At 35.6% G+C, this 22,699-nt stretch overlaps 2 protein-coding genes across 2 annotated transcripts; both read right to left on the reverse strand.

Annotated features, from left to right (window-relative positions):
* Positions 1 to 7,461: 7,461 nt before the first annotated feature.
* Positions 7,462 to 9,124, reverse strand: LOC121417016 (tripartite motif-containing protein 5-like). Its single transcript, XM_041610556.1, has one exon. It carries the CDS (start codon positions 9,122 to 9,124, stop codon positions 7,475 to 7,477), a length of 1,650 nt encoding a protein of 549 aa, XP_041466490.1. The 3' UTR covers positions 7,462 to 7,474.
* Positions 9,125 to 17,181: 8,057 nt separating this feature from the next.
* On the reverse strand, positions 17,182 to 19,280 carry LOC121416513. The gene has a single exon (XM_041610005.1). The coding sequence runs from the start codon at positions 19,067 to 19,069 to the stop codon at positions 17,423 to 17,425; it is 1,647 nt and encodes a 548-aa protein (XP_041465939.1). The 5' UTR covers positions 19,070 to 19,280; the 3' UTR covers positions 17,182 to 17,422.
* Between the last annotated feature and the right edge of the window lie 3,419 nt (positions 19,281 to 22,699).

Here is a 22,699-nt window from a genome sequence, read left to right on the forward strand (position 1 = left end):
CATTCTTCCATTTGGTTGCAGAGTCATTGCTGTTTCAAATCAACTATTGCTGATTACATTCTAAAGATTATTTGGAAATCTCATTCAACTTCTATCCGTGTATTCTTGCGTTTTCAATCTTGTGATTATAGGTAGGGAAAAAAATTAGGAAAAGAAAGCAGAAGAGGAATTAAGATGATGAAATAAAGAAGTAAAGAAAGAGTTAGGATTTGCTTAGGTTGTATAACTCTATAAAATATATCACTCAGTAGAGACAAACAAGTGATGTGAGTCATTGCTGTTTCAGATCAGAGTTTTATGCTGATCGCATTCTTACATGTTTTGCAAATCTCTTTATTCTTGTGATATTAGGTATGGTAGGGAAAAATCCAGAAAAGAAAGATGGAAGAGGAATTGAGTGGATGAAATAAAGAAGTAAAGAAAGAGTTAGGATTTGCTTAGGTTGTAATAATAATAATATAGGATATTTATATTGCGCACATATCCACTTTGTTAGGTGCTCACGGCGCTCCTATATTACCCGGCTAAGCTAGGCGTTCATAGCGCACACAGCTTTTTAAGGAATTACTGTACATGTACCTCTATAAAATATGATAATAATAATAATAACTTAAACTTATATAGCGCTTTTCATGACATATCTAAGCGCAAAATATACAAATTAGAAATCATTAAACTAAGAGAGAGAGAAGAGAAAAAAAAATCAAGGACACTGTAAATGGGGCGATGTTGAATATGCTTTCTTCATGATGTACGTTTTTAAATTTGATCGAAATGAAGTGATATTTGGGATGCAACGGAGGGAAGCTGGAAGAGTGTTCCAAAGACGTGGGGCAGAGCTTGAAAAGGACCTATCACCAAAATTGTTAGTTTTTGCTTTTTTGACTGTTAAGAAATTTTGATTTGCAGAACGAAGGGACCTACTGGGAGTATATGCCTGGATCAATACGGAGAGAGAAACAAGTGATGTGAGATTTAAGTCATTGATCTGCCCCCCCCCCCCCTCCCCAGGTATCTTAGTTGGGTCCCTGGTCTAAACTGAATTTATGATGGTAATGAATCAACAAGATAGCTATTTCATAATGTATGATTAACCCTTATGTATATATGGTCCCCTCTTGAATTACTTATCTCTGTTTTACAATGTTTGTATTATCTATGATATTAGATATGAAAGATCAAACATAATTGTCACATATAAATGAAATTACCATGGCATGAATCCAATGTGAAACAGCCTTGAAAAATAATAACAATAAAGAGGAACGCCCACTGGCATGTCTTGTCTACATGTAGAAGCAATGTTGGTTTAGTGACGCTGGAAGGTAAACATTGAGTCAAGTGAATTACGTGTTGATATTAATTTTTAGTGCACAATCAGTTCAATTTCTCCTCTTCTTTCTCTATAACTTCTTTATCTCTTAATCTTTATTTTTTTCTTAATACCACTTGCTTCTCATGTTTTACTCTTTCTCTTTCCCTCTCCATCTCTCTCTTCATCTTCATCCCAGCCATGGCGTAATTTCCTTCAGCAAGAAACTGATCCACAATGTGCTGCACTCAACCCAGGTGAGGTAAATGGGTACCGGTAGGAAGTAATTCCTTAAGAAGCTGTGTGCGCTATGAACGCCTAGCTTAGCCGGGTAATATAGGAGCGCCTTGAGCACCTAACAAGGTGGATATGTGCGCAATATAAATATCCTATATTATTATTATTATTCCTTTTTTTTTCGTCTCAACATCATCCTTATTTTCTCCCTCTATTTATTCCTCCTGTCTTTCTCTATCCATTTATCACTAACTTTCTATATATCTTCATCTTTCTTTTTCTCTTCATCTTGTCTTTTTTTTGTCTCAACATCATCCTTATTCTCCCCCTCTGTTTCTTCCTCCTGTCTTTTCTATCCATTTATCACTAACTTTCTATATCTCTTTCTCCATCTTTCGTTTTCTCTTCATCTTGTCTTTTTTCGTCTCAACATCATCCATATTCTCTCCCTCTATTTATTCCTCCTGTTTTTCTCTATCCATTTATCACTAACTTTATATAGCTCTTTCTCCATCTTTCGTTTTCTCTTCACCTTTTCTTTTTTCGTCTCAACATCATCCTTATTCTCTCCCTCTATTTATTCCTCCTGTTTTTCTCTATCCATTTATCACTAACTTTATATAGCTCTTTCTCCATCTTTCGTTTTCTCTTCATCTTTTCTTTTTTCGTCTCAACATCATCCTTATTCTCTCCCTCTATTTATTCCTCCTGTTTTTCTCTATCCATTTATCACTAACTTTATATAGCTCTTTCTCCATCTTTCTTTCTCTCTTCATCTTTTCTTTTTTCGTCTCAACATCATCCTTATTCTCTCCCTCTATTTATTCCTCCTGTTTTTCTCTATCCATTTATCACTAACTTTCTATATATCTTTCTCCATCTTTCTTTCTTTCTCTCTTTATCTTGTTTTTGTTTTCGTCTCTCAACATCATCCTTATTCTCTCCCTCTATTTATTCCTCCTGTTTTTCTCTATCCATTTATCACTAACTTTCTATATCTCTTTCTCCATCTTTCTTTCTTTCTCTCTTTATCTTGTTTTTGTTTTCGTCTCTCAACATCATCCTTATTCTCTCCCTCTATTTCTTCCTCCTGTCTTTCTCTATCAATTTATCACTCTGTGGTTTCAGACCGCCTCGAAGTTCATCAGTTCCAGGTATTCTCTGATCAGGAAATTTACCCTGATCAGAAAATACCAGGTATTTTGGTAATGTGAAAGCATTACGCGTAATTTTCCCGAAAGAAAATACCCGCTAAATAGTAGGTATTTGGCGTAATTACGAGAACTTTTGCAGGGATTTTCCAAGGTGGCAGGTATTTTGGCAATGTGAGAGCAATTTACAGGAACTTTTAGCTCAGCGTGTTGTTGGGCGTCATTGGGCACGGGAGCTGTGGGTGGCTGCTGGGCTAGCGATTTTGAATCTCGCGCCTTGCCTGCTTATCAGACCATGCTGCACATGCTCGTACATGTAACTTCAGGAACTTATCCCGAAGGGTATGTTTCAGGGCGGTGAAAATGCAGGAATAATTAATGGGTATTTTTTAGCCTAAAAAGTTCTTGTAATTTAATGGGGATTCTTGTGATCGAGGCGGTTTGAAAACCTTGAAACGCTCTTTTTCCCTCTCTTTCTCTCTCTCATCTCTTCATCTTCTCCTCTATCTCTCACCATCATTCTATCATTGTAGATTCAAAAGAAGAACTGCAGATGAAACCATTGATGTGTTTAAGTTTCTCTTATTGACACCATTTATGCAGACAAAATTACTTGATTATAGATCAGGGGCCTGTTTCATAAAGGACTTACAACTGTTGTAACTTTGCCATTATGACAACGGTTTATTGCCATTTCGTCCACTGCCATTTTGTCCACTACCCACATGGTCTAATATCATTTCGTCTACCATCAGTTGGTCCACTATCCACATGGTCCAATTACCATTTCGTCCAATCACCATTTCGTCTAATAGCCAATTCGTCTAATAGCCATTTCGTCTATTATCATTTGGTCTAATAGCCATTTGGTCTAATGGTATATTTTTGCTAATTGGTCCAATAGCCACTTTGTCCACTATCATTACGTCTATTCCCATTTGGTCTAATAGCCAAATGATCTAAAGGCAAATGGTCTAATAACCACTTGGTCTACTTTCATTTCGCCCATGTTCCATTTGGTCTAACTGCATTTGGTCTACTATCACGTGGTCTAAACTCATTTCGGCTAACAATCATATGGTCTAATTGCCATTTGGTCTAATAACCAATATGTCCAATTGCCATTTTGGCTAATCACCATTTCTAATATTCATTTCGTCTAATACGCATACTGGTCTACTATGCTGCACTAGCGCCCTCTACGACCCGAGTCGACTCTATTCGCGATTGTGGGCCTAATTAATTACCAATTCTCTTCAACTTCTTGATTTATTTTATCACTGTTGACTAGTGTTGTTCGTCATTGATTACTTTGCATTATGGAAGTGTTTTCCACCCAAAGGGGGAAGCAATGTGTGTCGTATCGAGGTTATACATACACGATACAGCATGAGTATATCACAAACATTATACTCATCGTTATTGTCAATACTACTAGGCCTACATTTATTTTAGGCGCAGGCGGGCTTCTAGCGACGGGAAACGAACAAAAAGGGAGAGGATAGTACAGGGAAAGAAGATAGGACAGATCGGGAAGAGCTCTTTTTTGGGGGTGGGGGTATATTGATCAATAATATTTCTTTAAAAGGCTATATTGTCTTTCATCTGTTTATCGTATTTTGATATCGGAATACAATATTCTCCTTTCTTTTTTTTTAATAAAAATTGAGCGACAAATTAAAATAAAAGGACCCTTTTCCATTTTCCCCATTTTAGTTCCCCCTTTTATGTGTGTGTGTGCGTTTTAGAGGGGGTGGGGGTGCCTGAATTGCTGTACCCACTGAATCGACCCTTGCACTGGTAGTTATCATCATAGTTTTTAGGGGTTTTTTTAAACTAATATCATCAATAATTTCAGAGTATTAAAGTCATTTCGCTCCCCTCCTCGGATAACACAAATAATTTGTATTAGACGAAATGGATATTGGACCGAATGGCTATTAGACTAAATGGCTATTGGACGATTTGGGAATTGGACGAAATGGTTAGTAGACGATTTGGTTGGTAGACGAACTGATTATTGGACCTAATGGTTGATGGACGAAATGACTATTAGACGAAATGGCAATTGGACGAGTTGATAAGTAGACGATGTGGATATTGGACCAACTGAAATTAGCCGACATGGCTATTGGACCAAATGAACGGTGGACGAACTGGTTAATGGACGATTTGGCATTAGACCAAATGGATTTAGAAGAAATGGTTGGTAGACCAAATGGTTGTAGACGAATTGGCTATAGACTAACTGGCTATTAGACTAAATGGCTATTAGACGAAATGGTGATTGGACGAAATGGGTGGTAGACGAAATGTTGATGGACGAAATGGCATTAGACGAAATGAATGTAGACCATGTGGTGAGTGGACGGGATGGCAGTAGACGAATTGGCAATTTACCATGACAACTACCATGGCAACCGGTCTCAGCAGCCAATCAAAATCAAGGTACCATGGTAGTAAATTAAGAGGCTTTTATAGGAGGAGATTATAATTTGTTTAACAAATTTTCGGCATTACTCCTATTTGTTTAAGATCAGTATGCTCGATCTGTAATGAAAATCATAAGATCAGTATGCTCGATCTGTATGAAAATCATAAATCATAAGTCAGAAAAAAAAAACTGACTTATGTTTTATGATTTATGATTTTCATACAGATCGAGCATACTGATCTTATGATTTTCATTACAGATCGAGCATACTGATCTTAAACAAATAGGAGTAATGCCGAAAATTTGTTAAACAAATTATAATCTCCTCCTATAAAAGCCTCTTAATTTACTATCTATTGTCCACGGCGGACGGCATTTGAATAGTAATGAGTCAGAAAGAAGAGGATCGAGGGTATTTGAATTCCAGTTCATCGTGGCTTAACCGTGAACCAGAATAGCCTGGTGGTTGAGTCGCTGCCCGGAAAGCAGTAGATGGCAGGTTCGAATCCCGCTGGTTCCAATTTTTTCTGACTTATGATTTATGATTTTCATACAGATCGAGCATACTGATCTTATGATTTTCATTACAGATCGAGCATACTGATCTTAAACAAATAGGAGTAATGCCGAAAATTTGTTAAACAAATTAAGGTACCATGGTATTTGCAATAATGTCAAAGTTACAACAGTTGTAACTCTTTATGAAACGATCCTTGTAGAGAATTTAAAAACTCTCTCCCTATCACCAAAATGACCTTTTGATTGAAATTCCTACAAATCTTTACCCTACAACCATATTGAATGATTTCAATCATTTACAACATTTATTCAAAATGATTAATAGATGTTGATACATAATGTGCATATAACTGGTAGTTGAATGACAAATCTTTTGCATCTTTTATATCCATGATTGAATCTTTGTCTTTCATGGCTATCACCATATAAAGATATATATTTCTTTCCTCTCCATTTACTCACAAAAATATCTGCTCTGATTCATATGTTACAATTCTTTTCCATGCTTCTGAAGGTGTAAAGATCAAATATTACCATGTCATTTTACTATGTTACATCAAGGGCTTCAATTCCCATACAAAATTTAATGAAAAAATATATTACAAAAGAATATAACATCATTTGTAAGACTTGAATTCTACTTTCTACTTAACTTCTATCGTACATGTATTAACCCAAGTAGATTATCTTTAAAGATGTACATGTACACTGCATTTTATATTATTAGAGAAATTTGCACTTTTTCACATTGGATATACTTTTTGTGAATTGGTTTTATAAAGATAAGTTTGGAAAGCTTACAGAGGTGAAAAATGTGATCGAACAAAAAACTTGGGAAAATAATCAGTATAATTATTGAAACATTATTTTTGGTAAGCAATGACATGGATTTGCCTGTATGTGTGCAAAAGAATGTTGTTTTTTCGTAATATGATATATGCAATGACGAACCTATTGACACATTTATATACAAAACAGAGCTAAATGTATTTCAATTTAATAGTATGAAATTTTGAATTCTTAAAATGAGTTATCTGTTTGGTTAGGGTGTTATAAACTTTCAGAGGGATATGGGATGATGATATCGATTAAATTTGGTTGAAATTAAAATTTGAACTCTTTAACCGTCAAATGCAGAATGATTCTTTAAAATCATATTCTGTCAAAGTTTGATTGGTCAAAATATGAATAATATTATTGTTAAAACATGGAGAGGAGACTTGAAAGGAAGAAGATTCAAATTTAAATGATGTCATTGAATAAAGAATGACTGTGGCTATAAACAGCATAGTATGAAAACAAGAGCATTGGACTGTTAACTTAGGAATAATAATCTTTGAAATACAACATTACATTGAATTTGATAACACATAGGCATGACCATTGTATCAAACATGAATGTCTCCATGGTTCTGTTCCATAAAGACTTGTTATAATAATGTTTCTATCCAAAGTTTACTATTAACCAATCAAATTGAATCATTTCAGTAGCTTTTAACTATTGATTGTTACTATAGGAAATTATGAACCTGGGTATAAGGGGTGGCAGATTGAAGTTATAAACAAAGTGAAATGTAGCTAAACATTGCTCTGAAATGTTCTTAAAAAAACAACATTATCACTCATTGAGATTAGTCTGCTGTGCAAACCTTTCACTCGAGTTAAGGGTCTGAATGTGCATCCCTTTCATATCTTGTATTCTGAAGGCCCTGGAATTGAAACAGTAAGTTTTGTATGTGCTAGTCTTTGTGTGGAGACTTTGTTGATCAAAGTTTCAATCAGGGTCTGTGCATGGAGACTACGTTGAAATTCTTGATGATTTTACAGGACGAATGTCTTCTTGTAAAGATGAAGTTTGTTTCCATCAAATCCTACAAGGTTACCAGAAGGAGTAATGAAACAAGGGCTGAGGACACGAGAGCGATCTGATTGCACGTATTCCACAATCCTTGCTTGGATAATACCATCTTGTGACACCTGATCAACTGCGATGGTACATGTATTATTCGCTCTATCCAAGTGCACGATGTAGAGTATGTCTGTCAGTTTGTCAACGCGACACTCTGACCACCAGCCCCACTCATCACTGTATATGACCGCCTTCTCTTCTCCTGATCGTGAGATGACAGTGTATTTATCATAACCTGTCTTCACAACGATATCACCTGATGACAAGGCTTGTATCACACCCCTCACCTTCTTACCCTGCATTGTAATAGCGTTTACTATCTTATCGTCAGCAGGATTGATGATGTAGATATTAGACTGATTTGACTGAGAAGCGATGATCATCCCATCCCTGTCAACATCAACATGCACACTAGTGTACCCATTCCTTGGTATGCTGATGTCTCTAAACACCTTCCTTTGTCTGTCATAGAGAGTGATGCATCCATTCAACCTGTCACCCGTACAATCATCTCTCCTCTTACCACATACTATTACGTTACTGTCCATGGGCACACATGATGTAATCAACACGCCTTCATCAATGACTTTCTCTGTGTGTTTAGTGTTGATGTTTGTAACATATGTGTTATTGTTATCTCCGTCTTGCACACAGATCTCATCCTCACTGACCAGACCACGCACCCACGGCTTATTTACACGAGATGGAATGTGGATTGACTTGACAAGTTCCCATTTATTCCCATCAATTCTATCATAGTATTCTCCACCTACTTTCCCCTCTACAAACTTCACTCCCTGGATTGCATTCTCTATTCGGTGAAGACAATCGCTAACATCTTGATGAACATTCAAACTTAAATTTTCATCAATAGATGCAAGTACTTGAGGAGCTTCATTCACCAGTGTTTCATCACGTTGGTTTATACGTGTGATGGTACATTCAATGTTCTTGATAGTGTTTATGACATGCTGACTCTTATTAGTTAGATCTTTGATCTTCTTAAAAACGATTTCGGTGATTTTCTTTGCATCTGATAGAAGTTTTTCCTCTTCATCTCTAATGATTTTTCGCTCCTTTTCTCTCTCGATGTGGCAGTCCTTGATCCGTTTTTCTCTCTTCTCATTTACAAGTCTTATTTCTTCTTCTGCCTCCTCGTTAATAACCCTAATCATTCTGTCCTCCTTTTCCTTAACGGGTTTGATCTTGTTGTGATACGATGCTTGAATGTTGTTGTTTACTGTCTGTAGATTAGTATCACTGAAAGCTAAAGCTGTCTTTATTTTCAAATCTAGGGCTTTCATTTGTTTCTGAAGTTCCTGTATTTCTGGCTGTTTCTCATCCACTTTTTTTTTCCTCTCAAAGATGACATCCTCGATATCGTCTAGCTCACATGGTTTTTGGCAATGTTCTTTGATGGCGCAACGATCACATACGAATAATCCGTGTTTCTTGCAGTAAAATGCGATTGGCTCACCGTGCTTGTCACATGACCATGTCATGTCATGACCTTTTTGAGGTCGGAGCTGAACTTGGTTTCCTTCAGGAAATCTTGCCGCCATTATGTAATATCTGATGATTGTTAAACTCTGGTTGATAGAGGGAACCTGTAAGAGATGGATAAGAAGCAGGAAGAAGCTTTAAAATGAATGGAATCAAAATCAGCTTCAGTGATGAAATAAAAAGGTATGTAGACCTGACCCATAGGCCTTCTCATATCTGTCAACATTAATGCAAAAGCTAAACTCAATAAAGAAGAAAAATCTTAAGCAAATGTACCTTGGGTTTCAGCATGGACCTATGAAGAGAAGTTATTTGAAGTTATACAAGTAACCTTACCTGTTCACAGTCAAATGAAAGCAATCTGGACTTCAAATGAAAAACTGCAGAATCAGATTTAGAGCACAATTTGTCAGTAACAGAATATGGCTGTATCTGAAAATTTTAACAGCACTTTATAGCTGTCATCTGATCAGAGCAACTTTAATGGTTGTTTTTTATGATGTAATACTGATGAGCAAATAGTATTCATATCTAGACATCATTTAACCCTTTGCTCGCTGATGTTGCAATTTTGCACATTCGTACATTTAAATCCAATATTGGTAATAATCAGTTTTCTCTCCTACCTTCAAATTAGATAAGCTAATAAAAAGGCAATTTAGTTCTTGGATAACATCTATAAAAATTAATTTAACGTGCGAGGAGTTAGACTACTGACACTTTTATTAAAGTGATACTGTGGACCGGGGAAGGCACCACTGAGAGAGGGGGGGACTGGGGTATGAGGTGCAAAAAATACTCCTTGTAAAATTCTTACATACCACTTAGTTCTTCCTGTGTAATGCATTAGGCAGCAAGCTGTCTTCACCTGGATACTTATTTGCAACCTCTAATACCCCTTTCATAAACCCAATTATGCGGCTAATAGCAGCATAATTTGGTTGTAAAATTGGAGTAGGACCAGAGTTATCCGCATTGTTTTGATGCTGCTATTATCCGCATAATAGCAGCCAGGACCAGATTTTGACTATATGAATGCATTTCCAAATAATGCGGATAATTGCCATGGTGGGGTCACAAGTTCACCCTTTTCCAACACCACCGCATCGGAGGGGGCGTGTCCAGTTGTCATGATGATTATCCGCCTTTCTCAGGACGGGCGCTCGTAAAAATAGTGCGGATTATTTTTGGAGTTTGTGAACGCAAATTTGATTGAATTATACGCATTACTCTTAGGCGGCTAATTGGAGGATGGGTTTATGAACAGGGTAGTAGTTTAACCTCCATCAGGTTGGTCAAGGTTATAGGCCAACTCTAAGTATTTGAAGAAAGTATGTCGCCAGGTCTGCTTGGGACAGCCAATGTTCATTCTTCCATTTGGTTGCAGAGTCATTGCTGTTTCAAATCAACTATTGCTGATTACATTCTAAAGATTATTTGGAAATCTCATTCAACTTCTATCCGTGTATTCTTGCGTTTTCAATCTTGTGATTGTAGGTAGGGAAAAAAATTAGGAAAAGAAAGCAGAAGAGGTATTAAGATGATGAAATAAAGAAGTAAAGAAAGAGTTAGGATTTGCTTAGGTTGTATAACTCTATAAAATATATCACTCAGTAGAGACAAACAAGTGATGTGAGTCATTGCTGTTTCAGATCAGAATATTATGCTGATCGCATTCTTACGTTTTGCAAATCTCTTTATTCTTGTGATTTTAGATATGGTAGGGAAAAATCCGGAAAAGAAAGACGGAAGAAGAATTGAGTGGATGAAATAAAGAAGTAAAGAAAGAGTTAGGATTTGCTTAGGTTGTAATAATAATAATATAGGATATTTATATTGCGCACATATCCACTTTGTTAGGTGCTCACGGCGCTCCTATATTACCCAGCTAAGCTAGGCGTTCATAGCGCACACAGCTTTTTAAGGAATTACTGTACATGTACCTCTATAAAATATGATAATAATAATAATAACTTAAACTTATATAGCGCTTTTCATGACATATCTAAGCGCTTTACAATGTAGAAAATACAAAATATACAAATTAGAAATCATTAAACTAAGAGAGAGAGAAGAGAAAAAAAATCAAGGACACTGTAAATGGGGCGATGTTGAATATGCTTTCTTCATGACGTACGTTTTTAAATTTGATCGAAATGAAGAGATATTTGGGATGCAGCGGAGGGAAGCTGGAAGAGTGTTCCAAAGACGTGGGGCAGAGCTTGAAAAGGACCTATCACCAAAATTGTTAGTTTTTGCTTTTTTGACTGTTCAGAAATTTTGATTTGCAGAACGAAGGGACCTACTGGGAGTATATGCCTGGATCAATACGGAGAGAGAAACAAGTGATGTGAGATTTAAGTCATTGATCTGCCCCCCCCCCCCCCCTCCCCAGGTATCTTAGTTGGGTACCTGGTCTAAACTGAATTTATGATGGTAATGAATCAACAAGATAGCTATTTCATAATGTATGACTAACCCTTATGTATATATGGTCCCCTCTTGAATTACTTATCTCTGTTCTACAATGTTTGTATTATCTATGATATTAGATATGAAAGATCAAACATAATAGTCACATATAAATGAAATTACCATGGCATGAATCCAATGTGAAACAGCCTTGAAAAATAATAACAATAAAGAGGAACGCCCACTGGCATGTCTTGTCTACATGTAGAAGCAATGTTGGTTTAGTGACGCTGGAAGGTAAACATTGAGTCAAGTGAATTACGTGTTGATATTAATTTTTAGTGCACAATCAGTTCAATTTCTCCTCTTCTTTCTCTATAACTTCTTTATCTCTTTATCTTTATTTTTTCTTAATACCACTTGCTTCTCATGTTTTACTCTTTCTCTTTCCCTCTCCATCTCTCTCTTTATCTTGTTTTTTTTTTCATCTCAACATCATCCTTATTCTCTCCCTCTATTTCTTCCTCCTGTCGTTCTCTATTCATTAATCACTAACTTTCTATATCTCTTTCTCCATCTTTCGTTTTCTCTTCATCTTGTCTTTTTTTCATCTCAACATCATCCTTATTCTCTCCCTCTTTTTCTTCCTCCTGTCATTCTCTATCAATTTATCACTCGGTGGTTTCAGACCGCCTCGAAGTTCGTCAGTTCCAGGTATTCTCTGATCGGGAAATTTAGCTCAGGGTGTCGTTGGGCTCGGGAGCTGTGGGTGGCTGCTGGGCTAGCAATTTTGAATCTCGCGCCTTGCCTGCTTATCAGACCATAACTTCAGGAACTTATCCCTGAAGGGTATGTTTCGGGGCGGTGTGAATGCAGGAATAATAAATGGGAATTTTTGGCCTAAAAAAGTTCTCGTAATTTAACGGGGATTCTTGTAATCGAGGCGGTTTGAAACCACCTAAAACTCTTTCTTTTTCCCTCTCTCTCTCTCTCTCATCTCTTCATCTTCTTTTCTATCTCTCACCATCATTCTATCATTGTAGATTCAAAAGAAGAACTGCAGATGAAACCACTGATGTGTTTAAGTTTTTCTTATTGATACCATTTATGCAGACAAAATTACTTGATTATAGATCAGGGGCCCGTTTCACAAAGGACTTACAACTGTTGTAACTCTACCATTATGACAACTACCATGGCAACCGGTCTCAGCAGCCAATCAAAATCAAGGTACCATGGTATTTGCCATAATGTCAAAGTTACAACAGTTGTAACTCTTTATGAAACGGGCACTGATTAATATTCCTTGTTTATAGAGGAATGAAAAACTCTCCCCAATCACCAAAATGACCTTTTGATTGAAATTCCTACAAATTTCATGCTACAACCATATTGAATGATTTTGATCATTTACAACATATATTCAAAATGATTGATTGATGTTGATACATAATGTGCATACAACTTGTAGTTGAATGATCTATCTCGTCTTTTATATCCATGATTTAATTTTTCTCGTCTTTCTTGGCTATCACCATTTTTTCGTTTTATTCCAGCATAAAGATATGTATTTCTTTCCTCTTGATTTACAAACAAAAATATTTGCTCTCATTCATGTTACAATTCTTTCTGTCCTCTTGAAGGTGTAAAGAACCATATCAAATTACTATGTTACATCAAGCGCTACAATTCCCATACTAAATATAATGAAAACATGTTACAAAAAGAATATAACATCATTTTTAAGACTTGAATTCTACTTTCTACTGAATTTCTTTCGTACATGTATTAACCCAAATAGATTATCTTTAAAGATCATATCATTATACATGTACACTGCACTTTATATTATAAAAGAAATTTGCACTTTTTCACATTGGATATACTTTTTGTGAATTGGTTTTATAAAGATAAGTTTGGAAAGCTTCTTACAGAGGTGAAAACTGTGATCAAACAAAAAACTTGGGAAAATAATCAGTATAATTATTGAAACATTATTTTTGGTAAGCAATGACATGGATTTGCATATGTATGTGTGCAAAAGAATGTTGTTTTTTCGTAATATACAATTAATGCACATTTATGAGTGTGTTATGACGGCACACTCGAGGGTATTTACAATTATGCGAAAGCAAGAGGCGCTTGCGCCGAGTGCTTTTGCATAATATTGTGAATGCCCGAGAGAGTTGCTCGCATCGTCACTAACATCACGAATCTTAAAATGTGCATTGTTTTATAAAACGGGTCGGCAAAATGAATTTTTCATGGAAATCTTGTTCAAATCCCTTCAACTTGTGTACGATCGCACAGACGAAGAGATCACAAGACTGTCAATTATGACATCACAGGCGTATCTACTGTGCGCATCAAAATCCTAGCCAGCCTCTTTTGAACGCGTATCAGTTTTTACGTGCTATTGGAACTATAATGCTGCACATAAATGCACAGTGCTGCACGAAAAAAATGCACGACTGGAAGGTTGCGCATAATTAAAGCATGAACACGTGACTTGAATACGCACTCACCATTGGCTACATCCTTGAACCCGTTTTATAATATGATATATACAATGACGAACCTATTGACACATTTATATACAAAACAGAGCTAAATGTATTTCAATTTAATAGTATGAATTTTGAATTCTTAAAATGAGTTATCTGTTTGGTTAGGGTGTTATAAACTTTCAGAGGGATATGGGATGATGATATCAATTAAATTTGGTTAAAATTAAAATTTGAACTCTTTAACCGTCAATTGCATAATGATTCTTTAAAATCATATTCTGTCAAAGTTTGATTGGTCAAAATATGAATAATATTATTGTTAAAACATGGAGAGGGGACTTGAAAGAAAGAAGATTCAAATTTCAAGTGATGTCATTCTTGAGTAAAGAATGACTGTGGCTATAAACAGCATAGTATGAACACAAGAGCATTGGACTGTTAACTTAGGAATAATAATCTTTCAAATTAGCATTTACATTGAATTTGATAACATATAGACATGACCATCGTAGGGCAGGTCCAAGCTATTGTCCCCTCTGAAACCAAAATTAAATCTTTGCCTAAATCTAACATATTGTATGTCATTTTAAAGCTTATACTCTGAAGTTTTCCGCCCTATATTTTTTTTCTTCTGAAAAGGTAAAGTTAATGAATGCCAAGGTCACGATTTTCAGAAATCATTAATTAGTGTGACGTACGGGACATCACATTTTTTGATCTGCAGATAATGCAAATGATATATTTGAAAATATTTATGTAGGGACTTGTATTGCTAAGTTAATGCAAACATTTGAGAAAAAAAAATTATTTTGATAATTAATGAATTAAGTTAATTATCTGGTGTCCAACAGGCAGTGTCCCGTACGTCACAATCTAGCATATGTTTTTTTAGATTCTAATTAAGGAAAAGTTGAACAGTTTTCTTCACACTTCGGAGAGTTCTGATTTATCCAAAAATTCAAGTGAATTTACTGAATTAATTTCATGTTTAATTATAAAGGCCAATTAAGCTTTGTGACGTACAGGACACACCATACTTTATACATAGGATTTCTATGTAATTCTAATTAGGGTTATTTTTTAATTAGGAGCAAAGATAAAGTAATTTAAGATAAATGATATTATATCAGTGGTTGAATATTGATAAAAGGCTGATAATAAAGTCATGATTTGTAATAAATAACAGGGGTGCATGTATTAGCATATATGTGTTATTAATTAAATATGTTATTAATTAAATATTTCATAATTATAAGGTCATAATATTTTTTTATGTTTTGTTTAATCATATACTATAATAGAAATATACATGTATATTAATCATAATAATCCATGTAAAACTTAGTTACATTGGTTTACATCCAGTTAATTATAAATTTTGATGAAATTTCACTTTCCCCATTCGTTTAACACATGGAATTATTTGCGAGATATCTTTTATAATACATGTATTTACAAGGTCGTAAAATGTTTGCTATGTTTTTTTTCAGTGTATGCTATCAAAGAAATATATCAATCATGATAATCCATGTAAAACTAAACTTACTTTGGTTTATATCAAGTTAATCATAAATTTTGATGAAATTTCATTTTCCCCATCCGTTTCACACATGGACAAATGTCCCGTACGTCACATGTCCCGTATGTCACAGCGCGAATGTTTATATTTTGAGCTATATAATTACATAATAGCAATGTAATGAGTTCTATGATTTCATTTATGGCTAATGAAACTTGAAAAGATACAAGATGAAAACATGGTAATGAGAGATTTCCAGCTTATTCCAATTCACAGGGTTTTAATGACAAATTTTTTTAATAACAAAATCAGCTTTTGTCTGATCCCGTGCGTAACAGTGCATATTAATTATAATATCGCATCGTTAATGGTATTGTAGATCACCAAAATCCAGAAAAGATTTTCTGTTGTGCATTTATTTTTTATGTTACGCAATTTTAAAGTCTCTAAATGTCCCGTACATCACAAGTCAAATAGCTTGGACCTGCCCTGTATCAAGCATGAATGTCTCCATGGTCCTGTTACATCAAAACTTGTTATATTAACAATTTCTTTTTAAGGTTTTTATGATCCAACAAAATCAATTTATTTCAGTAGCTTTTAACTATTGGTTGTTACTATAACGAGTTTTATGAAACGGGTTCAAGGATGTAGCCAATGGTGAGTGCGTATTCAAGTCACGTGTTCATGCTTTAATTATGCGCAACCTTCCAGTCGTGCATTTTTCGTGCAGCACTGTGCATTTTTTGTGCAGCACTGTGCAATTTTTGTGCAGCATTAGTTCCAACAGCACGTAAAAACTGATACGCGTTCATTAAGAGGCTGGCTATTTTGATGCGCTTACTTAGGCGCGCATAGTAGATACGCCTGTGATGTCATAATTGACAGTCTTGTGATCTCTTGTCTGTGCAATCGTACAGCACTGAATTTTGATCGTAGTCACAAGTTGGAGGGATTTGAACAAGATTTCCATGAAAAATTCATTTTGCCGACCCGTTTTATAAAACAATTAATGCACATTTTAAGATTCGTGATGTTAGTGACGATGCGAGCAACTCTCGGGCATTCACAATATTATGCAAAAGCACTCGGCGCAAGCGCCTCTTGCTTTCGCATAATTGTAAATACCCTCGAGTGTGCTGCATCGTCATAACACACTCATAAACGTGCATTAATTGTATAATATTTCATAAGGACTTGTTATAATAATGTTTCTATCCAAAGGTTACCATGATCCAATCAAATTGAATATTTCAGTATTTTTTAGCTATTTATTGTTACTATAATGAGTTATGTTTCATACAGACTTGTTATATTAATGTTTCTATCCAAAGTTTACTATTAACCAATCAAATTGAATCATTTTAGTAGCTTTTAACTATTTATTGTTACTATAGGAAATTATGAAACTGGGTATAAGGGGTGGCAGATTGAAGTTGAATGTAAATGGAAATGTAGCTAAACATTGCTCTGAAATGTTATTTAAAAACAACACCATCACTCATTGAGATTAGTCTGCTGTGCAAACCCTTCACTCGAGTTAAGGGTCTGATTGTGCAGCCTACTCATGCCTTGTGAACTTGATATTTTATTTCAAGCTGTTCGCAGCAATAGCTGAAATGTTCCGAACTTTTACATTAAAAAAATATAAGACATAACACTGTACAGTAATACTTTATATAAAAAGCATGAAAAGATATAAAATCATTAATACTTTTATAGGGGTTAATATAAAGTCAACAGAATATTTTCAAATAATTGTAAAGAGAATAAAGTAATTGCAGAAGTTTCAAATTTGCTTAAAAGATAGTTTACGAGAAAGCATAACGTATGTGCTAGTCTTTGTGTGGAGACACACTAGTTGATCAAAGTTTCAATCAGGATCTGTGTCTGTAGACTATGTTGAGATTCTTGATTATTTACAAGACGATTGTCTTCTTGTAAAGATGAAGTTTGTCTCCATCAAATCCTACAAGGCTACCAGAAGGAGTAACAAGACAAGGGCTCACTACGGGAGTACGATCTGATTTTACGTATTCCATGATCCTCCTTGCCTGGATGATACCATCACGTGACACCTGATCAACTGCGTATGTATTGCGCGCTCCATCCCAGTACGTGATGTAGAGTGTGTCTGTCAATTTGTCAACATGACACTGTGACCACTGGTACCACTCATCACAGTGTATGGCAGTCTTTTCTTCTCCTGATCGTGAGATGACAGTGTATTTATCATAACCTGTATTCACAACGATATCACCTGATGACAAGGCTTGTATCACACCCCTCACCTTACCCTGCATCGTAATAGTGTTTACTATCTTATCATCAGCAGGATTGATGACGTAGATATTAGATTGGTCAATCTGAGCAGCTAGGATCATCCCATCCCTGTCAACATCAACAGTCACATTAGTACCGATTCCATTCCTTGGTATGCTGATGTCTCTAATCACCTTCCATTGTTTGTCATAGAGAGTGATGCATCCATCCAACCTGTCATCCATGCTACCCATTCTCTTCTTACCACATACTATTACGTTACTGTCTATGGGCACACATGATGTAACATGCACCCTTCCATCAAGGACTTTGTCTGTGTGTTGAGTGTTGATGTTTGTAACATACATGGCATTGTTATCTCCGTCCTGCACACAGATCTCATCCTCACTGACTAAACCACACACACACATAACAACTGATGGAATGTGGATTGACTTGACAATTTCCCATTTACCGATATACCCATCAATTCTACGATAGTATTCTCCACCTACTTCCCCCTCTACAAACTTCACTCCCTGGATTGCATTCTCTATTCGGTGAAGACAATCGCTAACATCTTGATGAACATTCAAACTTAAATTTTCATCAATAGATGCAAGTACTTGAGGAGCTTCATTCACCAGTGTTTCATCACGTTGGTTCATACGTGTGATGTTGGATTCAATATTTTTGATAGTGTTTATGACATGCTGACTCTTATTAGTTAGATCTTTGATCTTCTTAGAAACGATTTCGGTGATTTTCTTTGCATCTGATAGAAGTTTTTCTTCTTCATCTCTAATGATTTTTTGCTCCTTTTCTCTCTCAATGTGGCAGTCCTTGATCCGTTTTTCTCTCTTCTCATTTACGAGTCTTATTTCTTCATCTGCCTCCTCGTTAATAACCCTAATCATCCTGTTCTCCTTTTCTCCAACAGATTCGATCTTGTTGTGATACGATGCTTGAATGTTGTCGTTTACTGTCTGTAGATTAGTATCACTGAAAGCTAAAGCTGTCTTTATTTTTAAATCTAGGGCTTTCATTTGTTTCTGAAGTTCCTGTATTTTTGGTCGTTTTTCATCCAGTTTTTTTCTCCTCTCAAAGATGACATCCTCGATATCGTCTAGCTCACATGGTTTTTGGCAATGTTCTTTGATAGCGCATCGATCACATACGGATAATCCGTGTTTCTTACAGTAAAATGCGATTGGCTCACCATGCTTGTCACATGACCATGTCATGTCATGACCTTTTCGAGGTCGGAGCTGAACTTGGTTTCCTTTAGGAAATCTTGCCGCCATGATGTAATGTCTGATGATTGTTAAACTCTGTATGATAGAGGGAACCTGTAAGAGATGGATAAGAAGCAGGAAGAAGCTTATAAAATGAATGGAATCAAAATCAGCTATATGGTGGAAAAAAAAGTTATGTAGACCTTATCCATAGGCCTTCTCATATCTGTCAACATTAATGCAAAAGCTAAACTCAATAAAGAAGAAAAATCTTTAGCAAATATACCTTGGGTTTCAGCATAATGTCAATGGACCTATAAAGAGATGTTATTTGAAGTTATACAAGTTACATTACCTGTTAATCATTTGAAATCTAAGTTGTAAACAATCCGGACTTCAAATGAAGCACTACAGAATCAGATCTAGAGCACAATTTGTCAGTAACAGAATATGGCTGTATCTGAAAATTTTAACAGCACTTTATAGCTGTCATTATGTGATCAGAGCAATATTAATATGTGATGTATTAGTGATGAGTAAATAGCATTCATATCAGGATATCAGTTAAACTAATGTTATGAATAGTGATACTTTGGACCGGGGTAGGCACCACTGAGAGGGGGGGGGGGGGGCTGGGTATCAGGCGCAAAAATACTCCTTGTAAAATTCTTACATACTACTTGGTTCTTCATGTGAAGTGCATTAGGCAGCAAGCTGTAGTCACTTGGGAGTTACTTGCAACCACTAAACTTAACCAGGTTGATATCAAGGTTATATATGCCAACTCTAAGTCTTTGAAGAAAGTCAGTCCGTCAGGTGTACTTGGGACAGCCAATGTTCCTTCTTCCATTTGGTTGCAGAGTCATTGCTGTTTCAAATCAACGTATACTGATGGCATTCTTCAGACATGTTTTGCAAATCTCATTCAACTTCTAGCTGTATATTCTTGCGTTCTCATTCTTGTGATTTTAGGTAGGGAAAAATTCAGGAAAGGAGAGGAGGAAAAAGAATTAAGAAGATGAAATAAAGATTAAGTAAAGAAAGAGTAATGTTTTGCTTAGGTTATGTCACTCAGTAGAGAGAAACAAATGATGTGAGATTTAAGTCATTGATATGCACCCCCCCCCCTACATCAAGGTATCATATATGCTTTTCACACTGCACTTTTTGTCAGAAATTGGTGGGGCTAACGGGGGGGGGGTCTTAGCCCCACCAATTTCCCGGGGTTAATCTTAGCACACTTCGTTTTCACACTACGTTTTAGCAAAGTGGGCTAGCACGGTAAATAGTACGGCACTATCTGGCCCTGCAAAAAAAGCATGGTTAGCCGGCTTATTGTGGTGCTAGCATCACAATTGCGGTGCTAAGAGATGCAGTGCGAAAATGAAACAGGGCTAAGGAAAGTAGGGCGAAGCATTAAAGGACAAGTCCACCCCAACAAAAACTTGATTTGAATAAAAAGAGAAAAATTCAACAAGCATAACACTGAAAATTTCATCAAAATCGGATGTAAAATAAGAAAGTTATGGCATTTTAATGTTTCACTTACTTTCACAAAACAGTTATATGCACATCTCGGTCGGTATGCAAATGAGGGAACTGATGACATCACTCACTCACTATTTCTTTTGTATTTTATTATATGAAATATTTTGATTTTCTCGTCATTGTCATGTGACATGAAGTTTCATTCCTCCCTGAACACGTGGAATTCCATTATTTTAACATTTTGTGCTTCAGGCAAGGAGGTCCTAATCATCAAATTCATAAAAATTGAAATATTGTATAATTCAAACAATAAAAAACAAAAGAAATTGTGAGTGAGTGACATCATCGACTCTCTCATTTGGATGTAACTGGCTCGTTCATATAACTATTTTGTTAAAAATAAGCGAAACTTTGAAATGTCATAACTTTCTTATTTTACATCCGATTTTGATGAAATTTCAGCATTGTGCTTGTCTGATTTTTCTCTATTGATTCAAACCAACATTTTTCTCAGGTGGACTTGACCTTTAACCAATCACAGAAGTCGAATTGTGCGTTAATCACGCTCTGTATGGTAAAATCATCAGTATTCATGAGCTGAGGGATAGTCCGAGGTTAAGGCATTAATCACGGTTGAGCAGATAGTATGGGGTTAAGAAAGACAGTGTGAATCAAAAAAAAAGATAAGGAAATGCAATGTGAAAAGCATATTAGTTGGGCCCCTGGTCTAGATTCACTACATGATAGTAATAAATCAACAAAATAGCTATTCCATAATGTATGTATAACAAACTCTCTTGAATTATTTATCTCTGTTTTACAATGTTTGTATTAGCTATGATACTAGGTATGAAAGATCAAAAGTTGTGATGCTCACAGATTAATGAGTTTGCCATGGCATGAACTGATATGATCTGATATGAAAAATAAACAGCTTTGAAAAATAATTATGTTATGATAAGAGGAACGCCCCTTGGTATATCCTGTCTGCATTATTGCAATTCAATATAGAAGCAATGTTGGCTTGGTGACACTGAACAAGTCAAACATTCAGCCAAGTGAATATTCTTTTTTAATGCCCAATCAGTTCAATATAAAAGAAATATACTTTCATTGTTTTTTATATGTACAGTCTTACTGTTCATTGATATAAAAACATTAAAAAAAGAAAATGACAAATTTCAGTACTGATATATCATACCCCCCCCCCTTTTCCAGAGCTAGTTGGCGCATTTTTTTTAATCATTTTATGCATAAAAACACTTTAATGATAATTCCATTGGGTCCTTTTCAAACTCATTTTGAGATTGTTCCCCCAACTGGTATCTTTAAGCGAGCAATCTGTTTTGTTTCACTTTTTTCTTGATCTTTGGAGACCAATTAATTTGTTGTTTGAAGGTTTGCATGGTGGCATGTACAATTGCTGATGTGGTTTACGGTACACCATGTGTGTTATAGAAACAGTGGATAGAAGAAGAGAAGAAATGGATAGGCAAGAAAGTGGAGATTTGAGAGTAGAGTATTCTTTCTTGAAAATAAACCAGAAGGAATGTTGAGTGAGAACAGCGTGAGTAGCTCATCAGCTCTACTACTCAAGCTGTTCTCACTCAACATTCCTTCTGGTTTACAGTCCTTTTCAGGACTATTTTCAAGAAAGAATACTCTACTCTCAAGTCTCCACTTTCTCGCCTATCCATTTCTTCTCTTCTATCCACTGTTTCTATATTAACACACATGGTGTACCGTAAACCACATCAGCAATTACTTTGTATCTGCAAGAAGATTCCTGAAAAGTTGCATAATTTGATGGACCCACCAAATAATGGTTGATTCTGAAGAGCTCTGATGTAATGATTTTGTAGTCATAATAATGTCGCCCCCTCCCCAAAAATAGTGACTGTTAATTTATCTTTTAAAAAAAGAAATGTATCCGAATTGAAGAAAAAATGCACAGAATGTACATCCTGAAGCTGCATTAATTTCAAATTAATTTGAAAGGGTAATAGTAATGGCACTAACATTCCAACATTGATAACAACATTCATTCACAATAACAAGTATAAAGTCGTGTCTCCATGGCTGGGCGATTTAAGAAAATCCAGTAAAAAAGGCATAAAACTCCCCAAAATAAATACGCTGAAAAATAGGATGTACTTTTTAAGCCTGGGGCAGTTGCATAAAATATGTACGTCTGACCCCTATATGTGGGAC

Source organism: Lytechinus variegatus, chromosome 6 (assembly GCF_018143015.1).
Source record: "Lytechinus variegatus isolate NC3 chromosome 6, Lvar_3.0, whole genome shotgun sequence".
In the NCBI taxonomy this organism is placed as follows: domain Eukaryota; kingdom Metazoa; phylum Echinodermata; class Echinoidea; order Temnopleuroida; family Toxopneustidae; genus Lytechinus; species Lytechinus variegatus.